General features: G+C 42.5%; 1 protein-coding gene across 1 annotated transcript in view; it reads right to left on the minus strand.

Annotated features, from left to right (window-relative positions):
* Window positions 1-9,273: 9,273 nt before the first annotated feature.
* Window positions 9,274-21,565, minus strand: part of nr6a1a (nuclear receptor subfamily 6, group A, member 1a) — a 122,155-nt gene continuing 109,863 nt past the window's right edge. Inside the window, exons 5-11 of the mRNA XM_082555330.1 lie at window positions 21,339-21,394; window positions 20,304-20,464; window positions 19,428-19,658; window positions 17,943-18,197; window positions 15,763-15,884; window positions 15,530-15,682; window positions 9,274-14,397 (exon numbers count right to left, since the gene is read on the minus strand). Of these exons, the coding sequence (XP_082411456.1) occupies window positions 14,267-14,397; window positions 15,530-15,682; window positions 15,763-15,884; window positions 17,943-18,197; window positions 19,428-19,658; window positions 20,304-20,464; window positions 21,339-21,394 (1,109 nt within the window). The 3' untranslated portion in view covers window positions 9,274-14,266. The remainder of the gene's footprint in view (window positions 14,398-15,529; window positions 15,683-15,762; window positions 15,885-17,942; window positions 18,198-19,427; window positions 19,659-20,303; window positions 20,465-21,338; window positions 21,395-21,565) is intronic.

Genomic DNA, 21,565 nt, shown 5'->3' on the forward strand with positions numbered 1-21,565 from the left:
GAGGTCTGGGCCTCTCTGCTTAGGCTGCTGCCCCCGCGACCCGGCCTCGGATAAAGATGGATGGAAGAATTTTGTCTACATTTCAATTTAGCTATAAATTATAATGATTATACTAAAGTATTTGGTTCAATACCATTAGGGGTTTGTATGCTTTTTAAGAATGTACCTAATATCGCTTCATACCAAAGGTCGTTGGCATCTCCAGTACACACTTTCGTTGATAAGATTTGCTTTTCTAAGAATTCTAAAAGCAACAATAAATCTATCAGATCTTTATTTCAGAATAGTACTAACCCAAAAGCTATAAAAACTATGGTTGTATGTGAAAAACAGAAGATCCTTCAATCACTTTACTCTTTGGCTTAATCAGCTAAACTTCTCCCCCTAGCATATGTATATTGTAGGTTCTGAATAATGTTTATTTGTTTGTTTATGGTTTACAATTTTTGTAAGTACAACACCTTTAATGTAGTACTGTTTAATTCCACTTTGTATTGTACTGATGTTTAAATAAAGGTTTGGGGAAAAAGTTAATATAATAGGTAATCCATAAGCTAACAGGATTTCTGAAATCCCGAAGCAATGCGGTGCATGGACCCCTCTGATTGGTTGGACAGACACAGGCTGCTGGCTGCCTGGGTTTTGCTACACTGTTTGTGGTCGTAGTTTTGCACTGCTAAGAATTGTATGTTTGCTTGCACAAAGGCCGTTCATCCTCGGGATTTACACTCGACACGGATATGTGACGACTGAAGAGGCTCTGCACTGAAAGGTGGAGCTGGACTTCCCAGCGTGCACCTGGGGACTCAGCCTGACCACCTGTTGAAGGTAACGTGCTAACATGGCTACGTGTTTTGTAAGCTGCTGTGCTCTTCCGTTCTCTCATTCCTTGTATCACTGCCCTGTATCAATTTTACAGTTTCTCTTTCTTCCCCCTTATATTCCACTTCCTACTTTCTGTTGTTCAGTGAGAGAATTGAGCTTTACGTTTCCCTACCAGGATTGTAAATCTGGGCTGGAATGGTGTCAGGGCCATTCTCATACACATGTGTAGGTGCGCATTGGTGAGCCTGGAACAATATTTAGTTTTTATTATGTTCATTGTGGAGAAAGCTGCCTCACAGCTGTATGTGGAGCCAAACATGGTCAAGATGTACAGGGCTACTTTCCTCAGATTTGGGAGCCAGAAAAAAAACATTCAATTCAATTTTATTTATACAGTACCAAATCACAACCTCACCTCACCTCAAGGTGCTTTATATTGCACAGTAGTACAATAATAGATACAGAGAAAAACCCAACAATCATATGACCGCCTATGAGCAAGGAGAAATATGCTCTCTCTTTCTAGTCCCTGTCAGGACTCTTGCTGCAGCATTTTGGATCAGCTGAAGGCTTTTCAGGGAGTTTTTTGGACTTCCTGATAATAATGAATTACAGTCGTCCAGCCTGGAAGTAATAAATGCATGAACTAGTTTTTCAGCGTCACTCTGAGACAGGATATTTCTAACTTTAGAGATGTTGCACAAATGGAAGAAAGCAGTCTTAAATATTTGTTTAATATGTGCATTGAAGGACATGTCCTGGTCAAAAATGACTCCAAGGTTCCTCACAGTGTTCCTGGAGGCCAAGGTAATGCCATCCAGAGGAAGAATCTGCTTAGATACCATATTTCTAAGATTGGTGGTGAACCTGTTTGGAACAGGTTCAAGTAGGGCTGTGCGATATGACCAAAATCTCATATCCCAATATAAGACATCTATCGTCCCGATAACGATATAAATCGCAAAAATGTAACATTTTCTGTAAATTCTGTGAATCTCGGGCAGCTCGACTTGCGTGAAGTATATGAAACTATACATTTTTAGACATAAGTTGTAACGGCTGCCATTTTCTTTGTACTTATTCCACGGCGTGCTGCGGGGAAAAGCCTGTTCGAACGTTTGAGTCTAAGGTTGATTTTTTAGCACCTGACGGCTCTTTTTTGCTTCTCATCCGTAAACACTCTGCATATCCTTTCACGTGATTCAGTTTATTTTGAAAAGTCTCAACAGGATCTTGAGCTTTATTGTGAAAGGTTTAAGTGGAAAATAAACAAGCGGACACGCGATGGTTTTACCTACTTGCAGGTGAATCACTGCTGATTTATCACTGACATCCATGACTGAGTGGAATATACAGTTTATAACAATGTAGTGCACAAGCATCGCACCGTGGGGCTGATTCGCTCTGCGTCAGGATTTCAGAAATGAGATTTTGAAATGAGGAGTAGAATCACCGTTTTAAATATGAGAAATAAATCTTTGATTTTTGAAAACAATTATTTCTCTTTTTTATTGTGTTTTAAAAACGATTTTGAAAAATCTGTTTTCTAATTTGGAATTGTAAAATGTTTGTAAAAGGAAGTTTTGATTGAGAAGTTAACTCTTTTGTTGTGAAACTCATTTTGGATTTATAATTCATTATCAATTAATAATTCACGTGGAACAAATAGATTTAAAAATAGTTTTTGTTTAAAATGTAATTATTAAATAATAAATTACTAATAAAATAATACAAAATGAGTTTGTGAATGAATTTACAGATGCATAATTTATTGTACAGTTCATGATGTAACCACAGAAATCTTTATTTCGATGTGTGTGGTCTTCCATAAATGCCACGGTCCCCGAGTAACCAGCGAGCAGGTTCGGGGTTCAGGTCGTGTGTAGGCTCCCATTAAACCAACTCTCTTTGTATGATATTTGCCAGTTTGGATAAATAACATTTTAACAGAAAAAGTCTTTATGCCCATGAAGACAAATGCACCGACATAAAGAACGTCATTTCTTTTTCCCTCCATATCATTGGAATATAATTCTGTCCCAGTTATCGACACGTGAAAAACCCAGAATCTGAAAGAAGCTTTTCAGTGTTCATAACTAGTTGTATTTGTATGGCTTTAAAGCAGCTGCATCACTAAAAGTGAATGAAAGCAAAAAGAGAGACAACCAGGGATTAGATTCAGGAGCACAGAGAAAAATGTGAGGGAACAAGGTTATTCCTTCCTGCTGGAAGCATGTCAGCTGGCAAAGGGTGAGGAATGGCGGTCTGCTGTCCCGTTATCAGCCTCAGGTCACAGCATGTCAGGGTCAAGGGGAACAAGATGAGAGGAACAGCGTACGAAGGAGGGCCAGAGGAGGACCACACCAGGTGAAGGCACGCTTCGGGAGCGTGGTGGAGTGTGCGCGCCAGAAGATGCTAAAACAGGCGGAGTTTAGTAAAGCAGTTCTAACCTTGACACATCTCTCAAGTGACGCAAATAAAGTCGACCAAAACTAAATTAATGTGTAGGTGGATGTAGAGAATACAAAGAGAGAACGTACATGAACATCTTAAAACAGTATTTTATTTATTCTCATTCTTTGTTCCTTACACAGCAAAAATGAACCGTTTAATCTCCTCCGAGTGTCGATGGCCTTTCGTCATGTTCAGCACACACAGCTGTAAGGCACCACTGAACATGTACGTCTGAGAGGAAACGCTCTTCATTAGCATGAAACCTGCATTTTATCAAACTCACTGAGGAGGCTCCCTCTAATTCATATAATACAGCTCTAATACAGCATTATGTCTGTCTTTACACACAATCATTTCAAAGTTCTGCTGTTGCTTTTTCTTTATTTGTTCTAAATTTTCCCACAAAACTACAGTTTGGTTAAATGACACTAATTACAGGATGATGAGATTTTCTTTCACTATGATCGTTCTTACACAATTAGGAAACTTCCTCTGTCTCAGCTTTTCCTTCTTTATCGGTGCTTATGCAGTTGTCTAGTCTGAGTGGCGACACCTTTCATTCAGGAGAGCTTCCTGTGCTTTAATGGTGCTCAGAAATAGAAGTGACAACATCCAAAAGCTTGAAACTTTCCTTTCTGATTTAGCATGCAGCTGGGGCCGGATCAGGTGACCCTGAATCCTCCTGGACGTTTCTTCCTGTTGAAAGGGAGTTTTTCCTTCCCTCTGTCACCAAAGCGCTTGTTCATAGGGGGTCATATGACTGTTGGGTTAGCAGAGTAGTGCAGCTGTTTCCAGCTCAGGTTTTATTACATGATAAAGACGGTCATACCGACTATCCCATAGGTTTTATTCCCATGTATGTTTGCTATTGGGCTTGAGACTTTTACACAGCATGCTATAGTTCTGGTAGTGACTTCTACTACACATACAAATAACATGGCGAAACTTTTGGTCGAACCTGAATCTGCATTTGAGAATTTTGTGTTTATTGTACCATCATTAGTCAAAATAAATATGTCCTCAGGAAGTCCTTCACCTTAACTGGGACGCATGCTTGAAAGATTTATGCAGCAGCACATCTGATATCTGTGCACAAAAGTAACAACTTCACTGACTGAATCAATGCTTTGTGCTTTTGTGCAGTTCACAGATTTGAGAGCTGTGTTATCAGTGAAGCACACCTGAGGAGAATCTCTGAATGCTGACAAAGCGCTTCTTGGAATATAAGCAGAAAATATTTTGGTTAAAGCAGCACGTGAAACAATGACATCATAGTTTAGTGGGATGAAATACATTTAACCAAACTATACTCAAAATGAATTTCTTATCTAAAAGTCATAAATGTCTGAAGTTCTTGGATCTGAAGCTAAAACCCTCAGAAACATGGCGTCTAACCAGGTACGTCAGTGGATGGCATCATCATGGCTTCCAGGACTAGTTCTGGAGTCATTTTTGACCAGGACATGTCAGACCACGTTTTTCCATCTGTGGCCAAACCTAAAAATGTCCTGTGATACTAAGAAACTGTTCCTCTAGGCTGGTCAGTTGGAATTTTTTCTGACAAAGTTGTTGTAAAAGAAAAATAGATCAGGTGTTACGTCAGTAAGCACCAAACACACACAGCCTGCTGAAAGTCTCTCAGCTACCTGCCTGGACATCATCACCTCTTTTTAACGCTTCCTTAAACATGAAGGATTGATGCTAAACATTTAAAATCTGAATTGCAGTGCTCGAATATATTTAATAGTGCTCAAATGCTTTTAAAGTTATCGCCAAAATATTTAGCTTTAGTGTTCACTGAGCATGTTGTGGGTATCACACTAAACATGCATTAAAACCTCGCAGGTGTGTGAACATTCAACTTAAACGTGCATCATGGGCTTCATTGTTCAGACCAGGTGACCATGTCCATCCTTTACATACAGCCTACACTCAATACATCACATGACCTTGAGCGCATACGCAGTTGATTTAGATTCATGTTGTGTTTGGAGTTGCCACATTATAAATGTAACATTCATCTGACTTATATATTTACCAAATCATAAGACATCTCGTGGCACTTAAGAAAGAAAAGTCACGACTTCACAATATCACAGAGAGAAATCACCATCTGCCGTGGAGTTTTGTTTCCACTACAATGAAAGAGGATGGATAATGACAACAAACCTTGGATGGGTGGATTCCCTTTCGGGTGTAAGCTTTATTTCCATGGTGCACCAAGATTACCTGAACTTACTGACATGGTGTGTGGTTGGAAACAGAACCCGAGAGTCTTGTCGTGAGGTAGCCATAAAAACTACTACTGATCACTATTAACTTACTTCACCTGACTTTGACTGGTTTGAGTCTTTTTACTGAATAAATTATTTCATTTTGTAGATTTAAGACTCATTAGATGAAAAAAGTGCTTCTTTAGAGAACGTTTAATTATAATTGTGAAGCTTAAATGAGATAAAGAACGGAAAGAGAAAAATCCTGACTGTTTAGATTCCATCCTGAAGTTGTGAAGCATTGGTTGTCCTGTACAACTGAGGGGTCCAGGCCAGGAATCTTATCACTGTGTAAAACATCTATGTGTTTTATCAAAGAGAGAGGATGTTGGACTGTGGTAGAGATAACACAATCTCAGTGGCTAGCATTTGTGAAGGGCAGCGTGTGATGCTGTGTGCCAAGGTGAGACCAGAAACACCAACACACGAGGCAAATAAACACGCCTTCGCAGCAAGATGGTTATCTCCTGCAGATAGTAAGCCTCAGGTTCTGGGCTCTTACATAATCGTGTCTGAAATCCATCCTGTCACACCCCCACCACCCTAGCCCTCCAGCTGTCAGTGGTGGTGTTGTGCCCAAGGGAATCAGCAGCCTTGACTAGCTGTGATCTGATTAGAGGCTAGTTGGGGTGGCGGGCGGTTGGGGGCAGGAGGGTTAGGACAACCTGTTAAAAGCCACTCCATCAGCCTTGAGGAGATAAAGCGATGTCTCCTGGACCTCCAGCCTGCTCTGCGCTCATGATGCAATCAGCAGCCCCACTTAGAACCATCACTCACTGACCTGTGTGCACTTTAACATGTGCCCGATTCAGGGACAAAACAGTAAGAATATTTTGAAAGTAGGTTGAATGTAAAGCGTTAGGTCGGTGAATCGATCCCTAACTTCTTGGGCAGCGTAATGAACCCCAGAGAAGAATTACAAACTGCTTGGGCACTGTGTGAATGTGTGAATGGGACTTAGTAGCAAGTCCTTTGAATGATCAGCTGAGTACAAAGGTACAAGCACCAGTCAGTTTACAGAGGAGGGCTGGGTGGTAGATAATATACCAAACCCTGTGTCCATCTGCTGGACGAGGCCCTCTTCTTTTAAATCTTTTATTCTTTCATACATGCTGAGAAGCACCCGCATCTTGCTGCACTGGATGTGTATGGATGGATTCTGCACACTTTCCTTGCTGAATTATTTGACCCTTTGTCATTTCAGGGTAAGAATGGTGACTAGAGCCTGTTACAGCTAATATGGGACAAGAAGCAAGGTACATCCTGGATGGGTTGCCAGTCTCTCACAGGGTCACCATAGAGAGATGGCGATTAGTGTAACATGCATGTCTGTGAGCAGTGGCACAAAGCTGAGGTACCCAGAGAACATTCCCAAACATTCCCACTTTGTTATAACTGCAGTATGACTGTGGAATATTTGGTAGCGAGGAAATTTCTGGACTTGTTGCACAGGTGGCATCCTGTCACGGTACCACACTGGAATTCACTGAGCTCCTGAGAGCGACTCATTCATGCAGTCTGCACGCCTGTGTGCTTGATTTTATACACCTGTGGCCATGGAAATGATTGGAATACCTGAATTTCATTATTTGGATGGATGAGTGAACAATTTTGGCAATGCAGTGTTGTGATATACCAAATGACATCACCACAGCTCTTTAGATAGTGCCACTGAGCTTAGAGGATGATGCAGGTAATTACAGGATCATCTGTTGGCCTAGATGAAAACTACACCATAAACTGTAATCAAACCACATCTGACCACGTGGTTGCTCCTGCTGTACAGTTTACATAAGATGTAGCCCAAGTCACGATACGAGGGATTTATTATGAGCCAACACTGGGTCTTTATTTCCCATCATTAGACAATCATGAAGGAACAGTACGATCAAATAAGATCAAGTAAAATACTGCAGGAGTTATTGAGGTTTGTTTGTAACCCACCAATTTACAGAGAAATTTGCCCAACAAACCTAATGTAATATTATACTTTTAAAAATGTGATTTCTGAGTGATGAAGGTGAATATAATAAACTGCTTTATTTTACATTACTTTGATTCCATAAAGTGTTGCAAATGTCACTATAAGTGATGATACATTTTAAATAGAAACATTAATGCTGGTATCCTGTGAGCTATTTTTCAGTCTAATATAACCTGGTATAAGATTGTAGACGTCTACTAAGCCTAGCAAAGAAAGTAAGAACATTTGGGTTTGATCATTGTTGCAACAATAAATCCTGTACAGCTGGAAAGCCTGTTGCTACATTTGTAAGGATGAAAAACTTGCCAGTTGTTGTGATCTTCTGGTAACCCAGATTGTGCCTGTATCAAAATTTGTGGCTGTGTATGCTTCTTCCACTGAGGCCCGTTTGTTACAATGTCTATACCAGTCAACAGCAGTTTATATTTTATATCTGTACTGTATGAAGCTTTTAGTTGGACCATAATTTATGTTTTGTACTACACTCTTTGTCTAACATACTGTGTAAACCAACAGCTCAGGAACCACAAACTCAAATGTGAGGAACAAGCCTGGCTGAGAGGCCCTGAGTGTGTGTGTGTGTGAGTGTGTGTGAGTGTGTGTGTGTCTGTGTACACTGTAAACTAAAGAACCCCAAAGACGAATGAAAATAAAACCCTTTTTGAAACAAACGTATTATTTCTTTGCAGCTCGGTACAAAATGACCCGCAGCCCGATGCCGGTCCTCGGCCCGGTGGTTGGGGACCTTTGCTGTAACCCAGGACAGTCTGTCAAAATCCACATCGCCATGTTTTTGCCACGATGGTTCAGAACTGATGTTGTGACAGATTAGTATTTAAAATCATTTCTTTCAACACTCCAGTGCTGTGTGGTAATGAGAGTCGAACTTTAGTGAAACGGAGCACGATCAGCACGCTCAGGCTCAAACTATGAGCTTTGGTCATCACCATCTGAAACCACACTTCATGAATGGCGCGGCTCTGACTGTGACACTGTAGTACACAATCATTAAATATTACCGACTCCGGTGGGGAACATTCAATTCATTTCAATTCAATTTTCTTTATATAGTGCCAAATCAAAACAAAAGTCACCTCATTTCAAAGATCTAATATTTTCTTCAGTAACACATGAAACTAGTGACTGAGACCATAAACTCATCTGGAATGATGACGCACCACTGACCTGGGTACTGCAGTTTTAGCAGTTGTTACTCAAACAGCAGCTGGATGGTGAATGTGGGATGAAAACTGCACCGAGTCTGTTTCTATATGTGCAGGGTTCAGGTGAGTCTCAGTGCGCACCCCCCTAAAGTTAGGGGGGTCAGTTATTATCCAGAACGCTTTTTTAAATTTCCAGCTGTTTAGAGCACCCGGATGGATAAGAAATATTTTAAAGCTGCATTTATGAAACAACGGCAGGCAAATTATTGTCATCAGCACATTATATTTGAAGAGTGTTGCAGTAAATGAGCAGACCTGGCATGTTTCCTTTCCAGGCTCAAACACATTTTGTGTTTATCCTAATAATACTATCTCGCTGTGAACAACACACTGGAGTACACGAAGCAGAAGGTCAGGGACAAACGCATCCAAATTCCGGTCCCTCAGCTTTTAACGGCAGACCTTCTGCCTATCAGTGACTGAAAGGAACACGGTCTCATTAGTTTCTATCATCTTCCCCGTAGAAAAGCCAAGAGTTGGACAGCGAGAAACTGGAAGTTAGCCGAGTGCACTTGCATAATGTTCACATTTATTTTGTTTCAAGTCCTAACACATTCTAAACATGCTTTTAACACATAATGGATCACATTCTTCACAGGTAGTTAAAGTAACAAGAGCAGACAAGAGATTTCTGAAGAGAAAAGACAGAAATGGCGTTTCAGTTTCTGATGACCGTGTATGAATCGGTTTGTTCCCTGAGATATGTTGCCGGTGTGCTCCTCGTGTGCCTGTAACAAAGCTCTGACAGCTGGACACCTGCTGTTCCGTCTATAGTGTTGTCAGTTACAGGGAATTAGGGGATGGAGCTCCATCCAGGACAAGCAATATGGGCCTAAATGTCTATTTGTGTGTGCGTCTGCATAAAAACACAATGCTCCAGGCCCACCAACATGTATGAAGTCAGTTTGAACAGGAATCCCTAATATGGTCATCTCTGGCTCTGGTTTAGAAGCCACACCCACTGGCTGTTCTCAGATGAAAACTAAAGGGAGTGGACGAGCGTTATATAGAAAGTGTGGTGAATACAAGCTGTTTCTGTAGGAACATGAGTCTTTTGAACATCTCACTTACAAATAAGTTGATGGCGTTAAAGGTTTAACAGCAGGACAGCGACTTTAAAGGCGGAGCCTGTGTGTGTGTCCAGCCCCAGTGCTCACACCACAGCCGTCTGTCCATCTGTGGTCACAGTGTTACGGTTACACGAGTGAGCAAACCGGAGGAAGAGTCAGCCTGAGCACAGTTACATCCTGCGATTGACAACTGATCACATGCAGCACCGGCTGCTGTGGGATAATACTGAGTGTGTTCTCTGCTTCACCAACGAACAACAAACACGCACGTGCATGCGCGCACACACACACACACACAGGATTATCATGGTATGGCGAATACAGCAAATTCAACAGATAATGAGGCATATTTGGATAAGGTCAACATGGTTAACTTCAGCCAGAACATAACACATGAATGCTTAATCAGTGCACTGACATTGTCATTGACATTCGTTCATCTTTGGTATGTGATTTTTGATAACAGGGTAGGAGTGAAATATAAGATGATGCTAATTTAACATGAAACAGCACATTAAGGAAACAAAGGAGGAAGAGGGTCCCTAAAAGTACCTGAGGTAGAGAGGAATACAAGGCTACGAAGAAGAAAACAAGTGTTGGTGGTTCACATGTAAGGTCAACTCATAAAAAACATTGGTGTAATGAACATTAGTAACGGTGTGAAAAATACAGAGGTAGTTTAGGAATGACACATCCCTTTGTCTGCACACAACCAATACAAACAGGAAGTGAAAAAAAGACACCAGCGTGTGTGTATCAAACTGTAACGTTGAACAAGTGCGAGTGCTGCCAGCAAAGGTGGGATTCACCGCTGATAAGCAGACAGTTTGGCATCACATTAAAGGAGAAACCCCTCAGATCCTGCTGTGCTGTCAGATCTCAGTGTGATGTTCAGTGCATTCCTCCAGTCATTTTGCTGTTTTTCTGGCAGTGCTGCACAGACACGGGACAGCCTGACAGGGTCTCCGAGCAGCGTTTGAGGGGATCTGAACCGTTTCATCACAGTGAGACCTTCGGTACACAGAAGTGTCCTGAGATACTGTGATCTAAAGGGTCGGTTCACCAAAACGACATGATAATGTAATCTTGTCAGATAGTTTGGTTTAATGTTTTCAGTTAATACATGTGGAGGAATGCTGCCTCTACATGTATGTTTTTTAAAAACATAACACTATCAGTTGTTTGGGAGGGAGGCAGCTATCTCAAGCTAAAAGCCAAACCTTTCAGCGCCGCTAAAGGCAGCATTAAATGGTTTTGTTCATCTCTGCAAAATCTGAACATCCAGCAGTTAGCCAGCGACGCGAGGAGGATCAGGGTTCGGTCGAGCTGTTTTTATACAACCTGAAACAAAACTGAAGAATTTAAACATCTTAGACTTTCTGAAAATGTGGACCCAAGTGGTTCACTGGTGATCGCGTGCATGGTAACCTGGTTACCATGGTAACGGTGAGGTTCACATCTATTCCACCCAAAGATTAACTTTGAAACCTAAGAGTTTATCAAACTGTGCTCGTCGGGCACGTGGCTCAAACGTAACCCTGCCCCCGTGTGGTGTGCTGGTCACCTGATGGATGAACACGAGGCTTTTGTCTCCAGAGACGGCGCCACAGCACAACATTTGAGGTTTAAACTTATTCCAAGATTACGCAAACAGATCCAAAATGTCAGCAGCGTGCACGTAAAGCATTGCTGACAAAGCCTGAGTAACACTTTCTTTAATGAACACAGTGAACAAGTGAACGTCAACAACAACAATGAAGAAATCAGTTTAGAAAATGATAGGTGTTGTCTTCACTCCAAATCAAACCCAAAAAAGCTAAAAAGACATTCTTAATTATAAACTACAAAAGGTACATTAAAGCATTCAAAAAAATCAAAAGAGGCTAACTGAAGCATTACAAGGAACGCTGGATTGGGCTGTGGTTTCGTTAGGCTGCGCACGACGGGAGGGAAGCCGTGACATCGGAAAGATGCCGCTGCCTTTTGCTTCGTCCGTCATCAATGCCGAGAGCTTTAGAAAACCTGCCCTGCAAACTAATTCCACTTTCACTGAAGGGGAGTGTGGGTGGGGTGGGGACGGTGAGGGAAATAAAGTTGAAACAACAAAAAACAAAAACACCTTTCTACAACAGGACCTACAATGTCCTGGAAGCTACATCTACTAATACTACAAGTACATCAGTGTGGTCACTGACGAACTCCTGAATGCAATACATAACACTCACTTTACCCTGTATATATCCAGGTCAGCAGGGACCTGAGAGAGGAACACATTGGGTGGGCAGTGGCCAAGAACAAGGGTTAAGGTCTCCAAACCTCACTGTCGTGTGCAAAAAAAGGGAGTGGTTGCGGGGACTGCACTTTGTCTGCATTTCAAATGACGCAAATGGTGAAATGGCCAGAAAAGACACTTCAAGTGGTCAGAAATGATAATCTCACACTTTAAAAATAAAGACCATTTCTCTGTGGCTACACTTTTTAAAACGGCGTGCATATCTGTGGGTATGCAAGCCAGGGGTATATCCCCTAAAATTCTCCAAACCTGGCCTAAACTGATTGAGGTAAAGCCCTAGCCGATCACACCGAGTCCACTTACGGCTGGATTAAAGCGATTAGACGTTCAACTTTAAGCCAATTCTGCATAAATGATATTTTCACTTTCATCTCATTTAAAAACAGTCGGACCGTACCTGGATGTCCACGCGGCCTGATGCCCGTGGAAACCAAGTGTGGTCTGATTTACATTCTACATCTAAAAACGTTTGATTGCCCTTCAAAACTGGCCGATAGAACTTTGAAATTCAACAACTGTTTTGAAAAATCGAAATGAACTCTTAAGCAAAACGGACGGATCAATAAACACTGATTCTTTTAAATGGCTGGTTTCAGTGGGTTCCACTAAGATGGGCAACACCAAGCAGCCACAACATCAAAACCCCGGACAGGTGAAGTGACCAGTAATCGTTACCTTGTTACTATGCAAAGCTCTGCTGGGAGAGCTTGAGCGTGCTGGGGCCAACACATATAGGGTTAGGGTTACAATAACATCCAACCACCCAAATAAAAATCCTTCCCCAGGGCTAAAATGTGTTCAAATGAAAATTTATGGGCCCGTTTCCATTGTGAGTAAAGCAAAAACCCAACCCTAACCTTGGTAATCAGTAATGTGGTGTTTGTTAAAAATGATGGCGTGCCCCAGTACCAGCGGTCTCCCTCAGGACTAGGGGAAAGCGTGGTTTGTTCACCTGCTCTCCAAAGTCCTCAAATTGAATCAAGCTCAAAATTCAACCTGCAGGAAGTGTTATCCGTGACGCGACCCACTGCCAGAGAGCACAGACGAGCTGACAGACCCAAATGTGCCAACACATCAGAAACCTCCCCGATATTTCAACGTTGTGGCTGATCGGTGTGTGTCACCCGTGAAGCTCGCACATTTTTGATCACATATACCCAGCTGTGTCGAGAGCAGGCGAAAACGCACCATCTTCTTTGGCAATGAAGAGCACAAAATGAGAGCCATCGTGTCTGCTCTGTGCATATGTGTGCACGCGACAAAACGCGCATGTTTGCAATGAAACGTGGAACTTTTCTGCCCTGCAGAGCGTCTTGCCTCTGAAACAGACTGATTCATTTCTTATCCTCGTCCTTCATGGATAAGAAAAGGGTTTTGTTGAGCTGTCAGCTCCCTACCCATCAGCGGGCGCTTGATATAATCTTTGCATAACACTTTGGTCAAGAGAGAAACATAATAAAAAGAAAAACAGCAAACCTAGCTATCCGCCCCTTCCCCTGCAATAAAGCCATACATCCCTAGTCTATGATTGTTAAAAAATACCCGTATGCTCCTATTCGATGATCCCACAGATCCAACAACAGCCACCTTAACTCATGGAATGTTAAATTGACAAGACCGCCTCCTAAAAGCAGGATGTCTGAGTACTTTTGCTAATTCATTTTGCATTTTCAGTGTAACAAAAAACTGTTTTTCAGACTGATTTATGCAGCTTCTTTGAACATTCATCTCTGATTGAGGTACCAAAGCATCCACAGGGTTTTGGTTTAGACTGGGCAACTCTTCATTTAACAGTAAGAAAAGGTACCTGAAAATAGCAACAACATCTTCCTGAGGTAGTCTCAAAACACTCGTCGCGCGTGCCAAGGCGCCCCATCTGTATAAAATAAACTCTTTTAAAGTCTAGCTCTAACAATGGCAACACTGACACATGGAGCAAAATGGATACACGCTTGTAAACTCCAAAGACCAATGCATCTACGAGCATTTGTTTTGTACAGAAGCATGTGCACAGTGTAAATCAGCATACATTCAGCTCTGTCGTGTAATAAATATATAAAGAAAAAAGTTACAAAAAACAAACTAGCTGCTTGTCACATTCACGAGAGGGGAGACCAGTCCTCGACTCGGGTGTCGGGGAGGGTTTAGTTTCCGGTGGAGGCGGTCACGCAGGGCGACGGGCCGGTCCTGTAGCTGGTCAGGCTGGATTTGCAGGAGTGCAAGACTGCTTTGAACAGCAGGGGGAGCTGCTCCAGAGGGACGTTCACCAGCTTTGCTGAGAAGAAACCCGAGACACACGGCACTTTAGTTCATGATTAGCTTAGCTTCTGTACAGCCGACATTTTCATTGGTCACAGTCGTGTCCAGGAGGCAACCTGCGAGACAAATGAAGCCAACCCAAGTGCCGAATGCTGCAGTTCCTCTGGCGGCCACTAGAGGCTGGCTCCAGCAGTGTGCCCAGCTCGTGTTAAACGGTCTAATTTGGACAGGTTACGTGTACAAAATCTAACGACCTTTCTTTGACACAATTTTCACTGAGGCCATTTACTTTTTTAGAACTTATGAAGCTGATTTCGGTTCAGTTACGTCTAGTTAGTCAAAATTACTGGCAGTAGCATTTATTTCACAGTTTTTATTTAGATTACTTGTTTCGACCAATCATTCTTAAGTTTCAAAGAGTTGGTAAATAAAAGAAATGTATGCAAAGTGTCTCTATTTATCCAAAGGTTTGGCCATGATTTTATTTATTACCAGAAAAATGAACAGTTGATTGTGTTTGATTTAATTGATAAGCTAAAACCACAAAAGTAACTAGATTGTGATTCAAGCTTTAACCCATCAACATGATCAATACTTGCCATAATTTCAAAATGTTATGGACAGCTTTTTAAAATTAACATTGGTGTTAAAAAGAAAAAGCCAAATGTATCAAATGGAATACAAAAAATAAATCGTAAGCAACATGATATAGCAAAATAAAATTTGTGTATTAAGGGTTATTAAACATTTCAGCTCCAAAAATCTGAATTTTCTGGCTATTTTTTGATGGGTTGGGTCTTACAGGGTTAATGCACTTATTATAGTTTGTCTTAATGACAAAAGCCATGCTTTCTTTTATCCCATTAGCTCAAATAATTTAACCAAATAATTCATTAAACATAAAATTTTGCAACGGTTTTTGTATTTTCAGTGTTTTTCCCCAAAGACAAGGCACTGTAGAGGGCGGGGAACAACACAGGTCGTAAGGGCACAAACTGAAACTTTCATGGCTGAACACAAATCGCTGTGGCACAATACACTGGGTAGTATCACATTTTTGTAGCTCAAACAAACTAACGTATGAGTATCTGAGTGCATTTCTAAAGTCAGTCTTCAACAACAGCCTAAACAGTTCTTTGAGGCCTTACTTGAGATGCAGCGGATGTCCGGCAGGCACATCATGATCTCAGGGAAGCGTTTAGGCTGCAGTGGGTACTTGGACTCAATGTAGTCCTGACACACACACCAGTAGCGTTTATTCAGCTGCTCAAGCTGGGAGATGCTGGACAGTCCTCTGATATCTGTGGAGCAGAAACTATCACAGTCAAGCGGGGAAGGTCGCGATGGCAAAAAGTCAACACGCTGGAGACTTTGTTGTTACCTTGATTGAGGAAGTTGATGGTTTTCATACAGGCGTACTCCTCATTGCTGATCTTTAACTGGTGGAGTTTGCGAAACAGAATGATCAACCTCTCCATTACTTCCATCCCATCCTCGCTGAATCTGAGGAATCACACACAGACCCGTCAGTTAAGCTGAAAACTGCAGCTCTATGAAGCCAGACGGTGCCTTTAAGGCTCCAACTCAAACCATGATATAGACTTTTGTAGGTTTGCTGTCCTCACTACAATCCACATAAAAAAAGAAGACAAAAATCCCCCCAGCACCGCTATCTTAAGCTTCCATGCTTCAATGGACAAGGCAAAGAAAATGAGGGAGGAAATATGTCAGATCTATTAAAAGTGCTTAAAGCGTCCTGCTGATTCCACAGCTTTTTGAAGAGAAGATTCATAAGTTCATTCCACGTTTTAAACATCAATTTTCTGCCTTGCACTTCTAATCTCTTTCACAAACTTCAACAATGCCACTGTAAATCAAACGTCCACGTCTAAAACCACTAAACTGTGGGCAAATTGACTGAAGCAGCAGAGTTATATTAGGAGAATGTGTCAGAAGGTCAAATTATACATGTTTGATTTACACAGGAACACTCCCCCTCTTCCCCCACGCATCCTTTTCTACTTCAAGTGAAACAAGCGTCTATAGTACACATGCCAGACAGTGCTAGCCACAGCTCAGCTCTGAGGAGGCCTCCTGTTCACGGACCACTTCACTGGGCCTCACCCAGCAATAACACTTGGAGAAAAATATTAAGCCCTTTTAGAGATGATGAGCTCACAAAGTGAAACAGCTTGGCTGTGCAGAGGGAATGTTGAATTCCTGATTGCTGTTCTCATTTCTACTGAAATACTGAATTAGCACAGCTCCCAGAGACTAAAAATGTAGTTGTTCACCAGGATCGCAATTCCATTACTTTTTATCATGGCTTACCTTGGTGTGGTTTGCAAAGTGCTTCAGAAAGATGAAGGAATCTGTTTCTTGCACCCATCCTGATTTATTTCCACTACCAGTACTTCCTACTGGTCCATCTCTGACACAGTGGTCTGCATAATGTATGTGTGGGAACACAAACAGTGGAGGAATTGTGTTGCCAATGGCATTAACCACATATACAAAAGCAACCAGTGAACCTCTCTCTGCTGATGTCGTTGCCCCAACTTGTTTAATATAAGTTAAAGTAATAGTGTGGTAAGTTGTAACATCTGCATTATTGTTACAACTAACCCAGACTGTTGCTGTTACAACTGACCCAGACTCCTATAGCCATGAACTAGCTAACATTACAGCCAACGGCTAAAACATTAGCACTAAAGACCTACACAGAATATATCCCCATAGACATACAAATAACATAATTTAAGTTTGATGAGTTTAACTGCAAAGCAGATAATGCTATTAAACATTGAAATAAAGTAGAAAAACGTACTTTTTGGCATACAAATGTCTGTGTTTGGCAAAATGTGCTGATTTTTCACATGTGATAGCAGAGCTGAATTGGGCATGCACAGGATGAGTCACATCATTTGAAACTTAGCCCTGATTGGAGAAATTGGAAGTGTTACAACTGACCCATGTTACAACTATCCCCGGTCTCCCCTAAGTGAAGCACAGCTGACTGCAGGTTCTAGTTTGGTAAAAGGACGTTAATGCAGAAATGCCATAACGGCCACCAGATGGCGATAGCTGTAGCTGCAAAAAGACTTGACCTCTGTAAACACTTTCCTGATGAGTTTTTTTTGGCCTTTATTGAATACAAAAATAATGTCTCTTTTGGAAATATAAGTAATTCTATGCTTCAACAAGGAGGGTTCAACTTGGTTCTGCTTGCTCATTGGCTAATGACATTGATTAGCCAATGAGCAAGCAGACCTGCCCGTCCTCGTGACAAGTAATTGTTGTCTGCTTGTTTTTTAAACCACGGTGATGATGGTAAAACAAACTAGAGCTCAGAAACCAGTGGACGACGTCACAGTGTCCATCTATCATATCGTTTCTTCTGTGCACCTCTAAGAAACTCAGGGGAGGTATGTAATAGTTATAAACTAAATGGAGTAAATGTGGGTGTTTTTTGGCTCCTCAATAATTCAAGTTATTCTAAAGCTCATAAACAAAACACCCCAATTGTTCTCTCCTTTTGCTCTTTAAGCACTCGCCACTCACCCCTGAAGCTCGTCGTCAGATGGCGTGTACTTTGCTGTGATGTCGGCCAGCTCTCCAAAGATCTGGCCACTGTAGATAGTGAGGCAGGAGAGCAGGATGAGCTCCTGCCAGGTGGAGCTGAGCAGGCAGGTGTAGTCCTCTATGGAGAGCTCACAGAAGAAGGGCAGCTTCTTGATCCAGGAGATCTGGCGGAAGAGCAGCTCGTCTGCCAGACGGCACAGCAGAGCAAACAGCTCCACTTGTGTTACCTTGTACCTAGTGAGCAAACAACAACGAGACAGATGTGTGGTGGGCAGGAAAACTCTCATCATGTCAAAATGGGCCTGACGTGGCTCAAATCAGCATCCCACTCCACAACAAACAGCTTTCAGCAGCCTTCACGTCCCTCACCGTCTGACTTCCTGTCCCTCTATATTCTCCTCATTTCACAGAGCAGATCTGCTTAGCCTTCAGCTAATTCTAACCTCTGTTACCAACAGAGAGCAGCTGACTTCAGGCCATTTCCTAAAGCATTTCCCTGAATTTATCTGAGGAATAAATGTAAAATAATGAGGAAAAAATAAACAATCACACAAAATGTATTTAAAAGAATCTTTAAAATAATGTAATGCTGAAAAAATCAAGATGTGATCAGAAAGTTCCTGCACTTTCAAAATCACAAACCTTTCTAATTTTGACAAAGAAATGTCAACAAACAATTCTAGTTTGGGATAAAACGCTGATCATGGTCAGTATTATTATCCCACTGAGCAACAGAGCTTTTCATTGAGCCACAGCACAAACGCTGCCGTGTTTTATCTTCCAGTTTACACGTAGTATAGAAACGTTGGCAGCAGTTTGAGCTGCCACATGAAAATGCATCAAGCCAAAAACAAATCACTTTAGACTTGGAGGGGAGAAACTAATGAAGCAACGAGCTCACAGGAGTAGCTCCACGTTAGCAGAAGAGACTCCTTCAAGGCAAGAATGCTGAGGACAATCCTTTGTCCTTTGGTCAAATAACACTAAACCAGAGTTGTTTGGTCACCGCGACACTGCTAGTGTTTGTACACAGGAAGAAAAGGCAACCCTAAGAACACTGATGGTGGGAATGAATGCTGTGGGGATGCTTCAGTGTATGTGGAAGTGGAAGAAATGATGAAGAAACCTCACACAGTCAGCATCAACGACCAAAAACATGATGAACTTGATATTCAGAGAATATCCTCCTGTTGGAGCGCTTGTGAGAGCGCCAGGCTCTCAAAATATTAACATAGAGGTTCAAGAGCCTAATTCCTATTCCAACACACCTGCATCTCACTTACCGAGGTAAATGGCAACGTTCACGACATACAATTAGAAAAAGACTAACAAGTTTGGTTTACTGGGAAGGACTGTTTGCTACAAAATGAGTATCTAATTGAGAATTTTGCTTTCTGAAACCAGCTGCACTCCTTTCATTTGGCCGCGCCTCTACACAACGCACGATGCTGAGTATGAACTCACTCTTCTTCTATAAGCATTGGAGTGGTCAGGGGGGCCAGCTCTTCAGCAGCCACCAGCTGCTGCACCAGAGGGTGGGGCTGTGGGTAGAGGTTGCGGGGCTGAGAGGCCAGCAGGCCAGACTGGGCGGCGTAGCTGAACAGGTGAGGCAAGAGCTGGTAAGGCGTGGGCATGGAGGTGTTAATGTACTGGTCCCGCAGGGCTGCCGTGTAGCCGTTCATTTCAGCGGAGCGACTGGAAGCACACAAAGGTCAAAGGTTACAGTAATGCAGATTTTATTAGTATTGCGGGGACAAAAACACACTGGCTCACACGTCGGGGTTTGCATTTCTCAGGCAAACCCTCCTTTAACCTCACCCTGATGTGCTGAGCTTCATCCCCAATCAAACTCTTTGCATTTTTTCACAAACTTGCAGACTAAACTTTGCATTCTGGGCATGTGCACGAGCGCATGCGACGCAGGCTTTCTGTTTGCTGTTCATTTCTGGCAAGGTTTAATTCCATCTCATAAAAAAAGAAAAGCCATCCCCTGAATAGTTTTCAGGCTGCTGAGATAAAACCTGATGTTTACACAAACTGAGACTAAAATAAATGCCATCATGCAAGTACCTAGACAATATTTGTCCTTGATGAGTGCAGATAGACAATATGCTCGTCTCCAAGCAAGAACAGCAGATAGTGCGGTGAGCTCTTTGTGTTTGGTTGCGATCAGCGAGCCTGAGTGGCTGCATATTCAGGCATTCTTTGGCCGATGAATACTTTAACTAAAGTCTGGGTGAGATGGGAACGAGGTGTTAGACTGTCAGGGCCGGCTCATTATCTCAAAGATGGGGCGAGTGCCAGAGGCGCGTAGCTGAGCGGATGAGATCGACGACTCACTTGGACGACAGAGTGGAGGCAGGCGACGGCTGGTTGCCCTCCGAGGCGCCGTTGCTTGGCGAGCTGTGGTCGCTGTCGCCGTTGTTGCCCCAGGTGTGCTCCGGGGCGTCCTCCTTGAACTCCTGGCCCGACATGATCCGCTCGATCTCCTCCTCTGTTATCTAGAACACACACACACACACACACACACACACACACACACACACACACACACACACACACACACACAGGGAGGTTTGGAGCTTACAGCACATCCATGCATGTGCATCAGTTCAATTGATTAGCACCAACTAACAGCACACGGCTTTTCATTAAAATGCTGAGGAGCAAGGACACAATCACATAATGACACAGAAAGAAAAGAGGCGCGTGTGTGTGTGCGCGTTTGATTGGATGATTCACACACTTAAAATAATAAGATCTGTGCAGGTCAGCATGAGCAGAAAACGCAGACAAAAGCCATTCTGAAAGGCTTCAGCACGCCTGCACATACCACGTCTCATGTCTGAGGGAGGTCAAGTCACTTTCATTTCTATCAGTTCATCCAAACACTGTAACAGGCGTTTTCATTCCATATTCATGACACAAAGCTCCTGCTTTCATTAAGGGCGCTGGTTCTTAATGGAAGCCGTGTTTCTCTGTTTTGACTCGTTCAATTGAGCCCGAATGAATTGAGCGCCTCCCTCCCCGTGAATAGCGGCTCAGTGGTACTTATCCTCATGTCACACATTTTTCTGACCATTTGTTCCCTCGCTTCACGTTAATAATAAAGGCACCGCTGAATGGGGACTAATCAGCTGCTACACAATTATACAGATGATATAACAAGGTCAGGGCTCGCTCTCATTATGAGCATCCCGAAGAGTAGCACTGCAGCACTCCAGCTCTGTGTTATTTAATGGCTTGTGATCTGAGTGGGTTTACTGTAAGCACAATTCCTCAGAGGCTGAGCCACAGCGATGATGCTCAGGCTGGCTGGGAGGTGGGGAAAGGTCAGTGCGCACCACAAACAACACAATCCTTCAGTCCATTTACCTGCACAGGTCCAATGCTTTTGTTCCTCCCTCCAGGCATGCCGTCCTCTCTGATTGCTACATGTCAAAAAACAGGGAAAAGTCATTTGTTCCGTTAACCAAACATGATCGGTGTCACAGCTCTCCCTAGTGGCTAAAGCACATCAGGCAAAACTGTCCCACCATCCAGCTCCAAACACAGCTGCTGCTGGCGGGCAGTCATATTGTTTTGGTACACTTACAAGCAAA

The sequence above is a fragment of the Aulonocara stuartgranti genome, assembly GCF_965226115.1.
Source record: "Aulonocara stuartgranti genome assembly, chromosome: 12".
Taxonomy (NCBI): Eukaryota; Metazoa; Chordata; class Actinopteri; order Cichliformes; family Cichlidae; genus Aulonocara; species Aulonocara stuartgranti.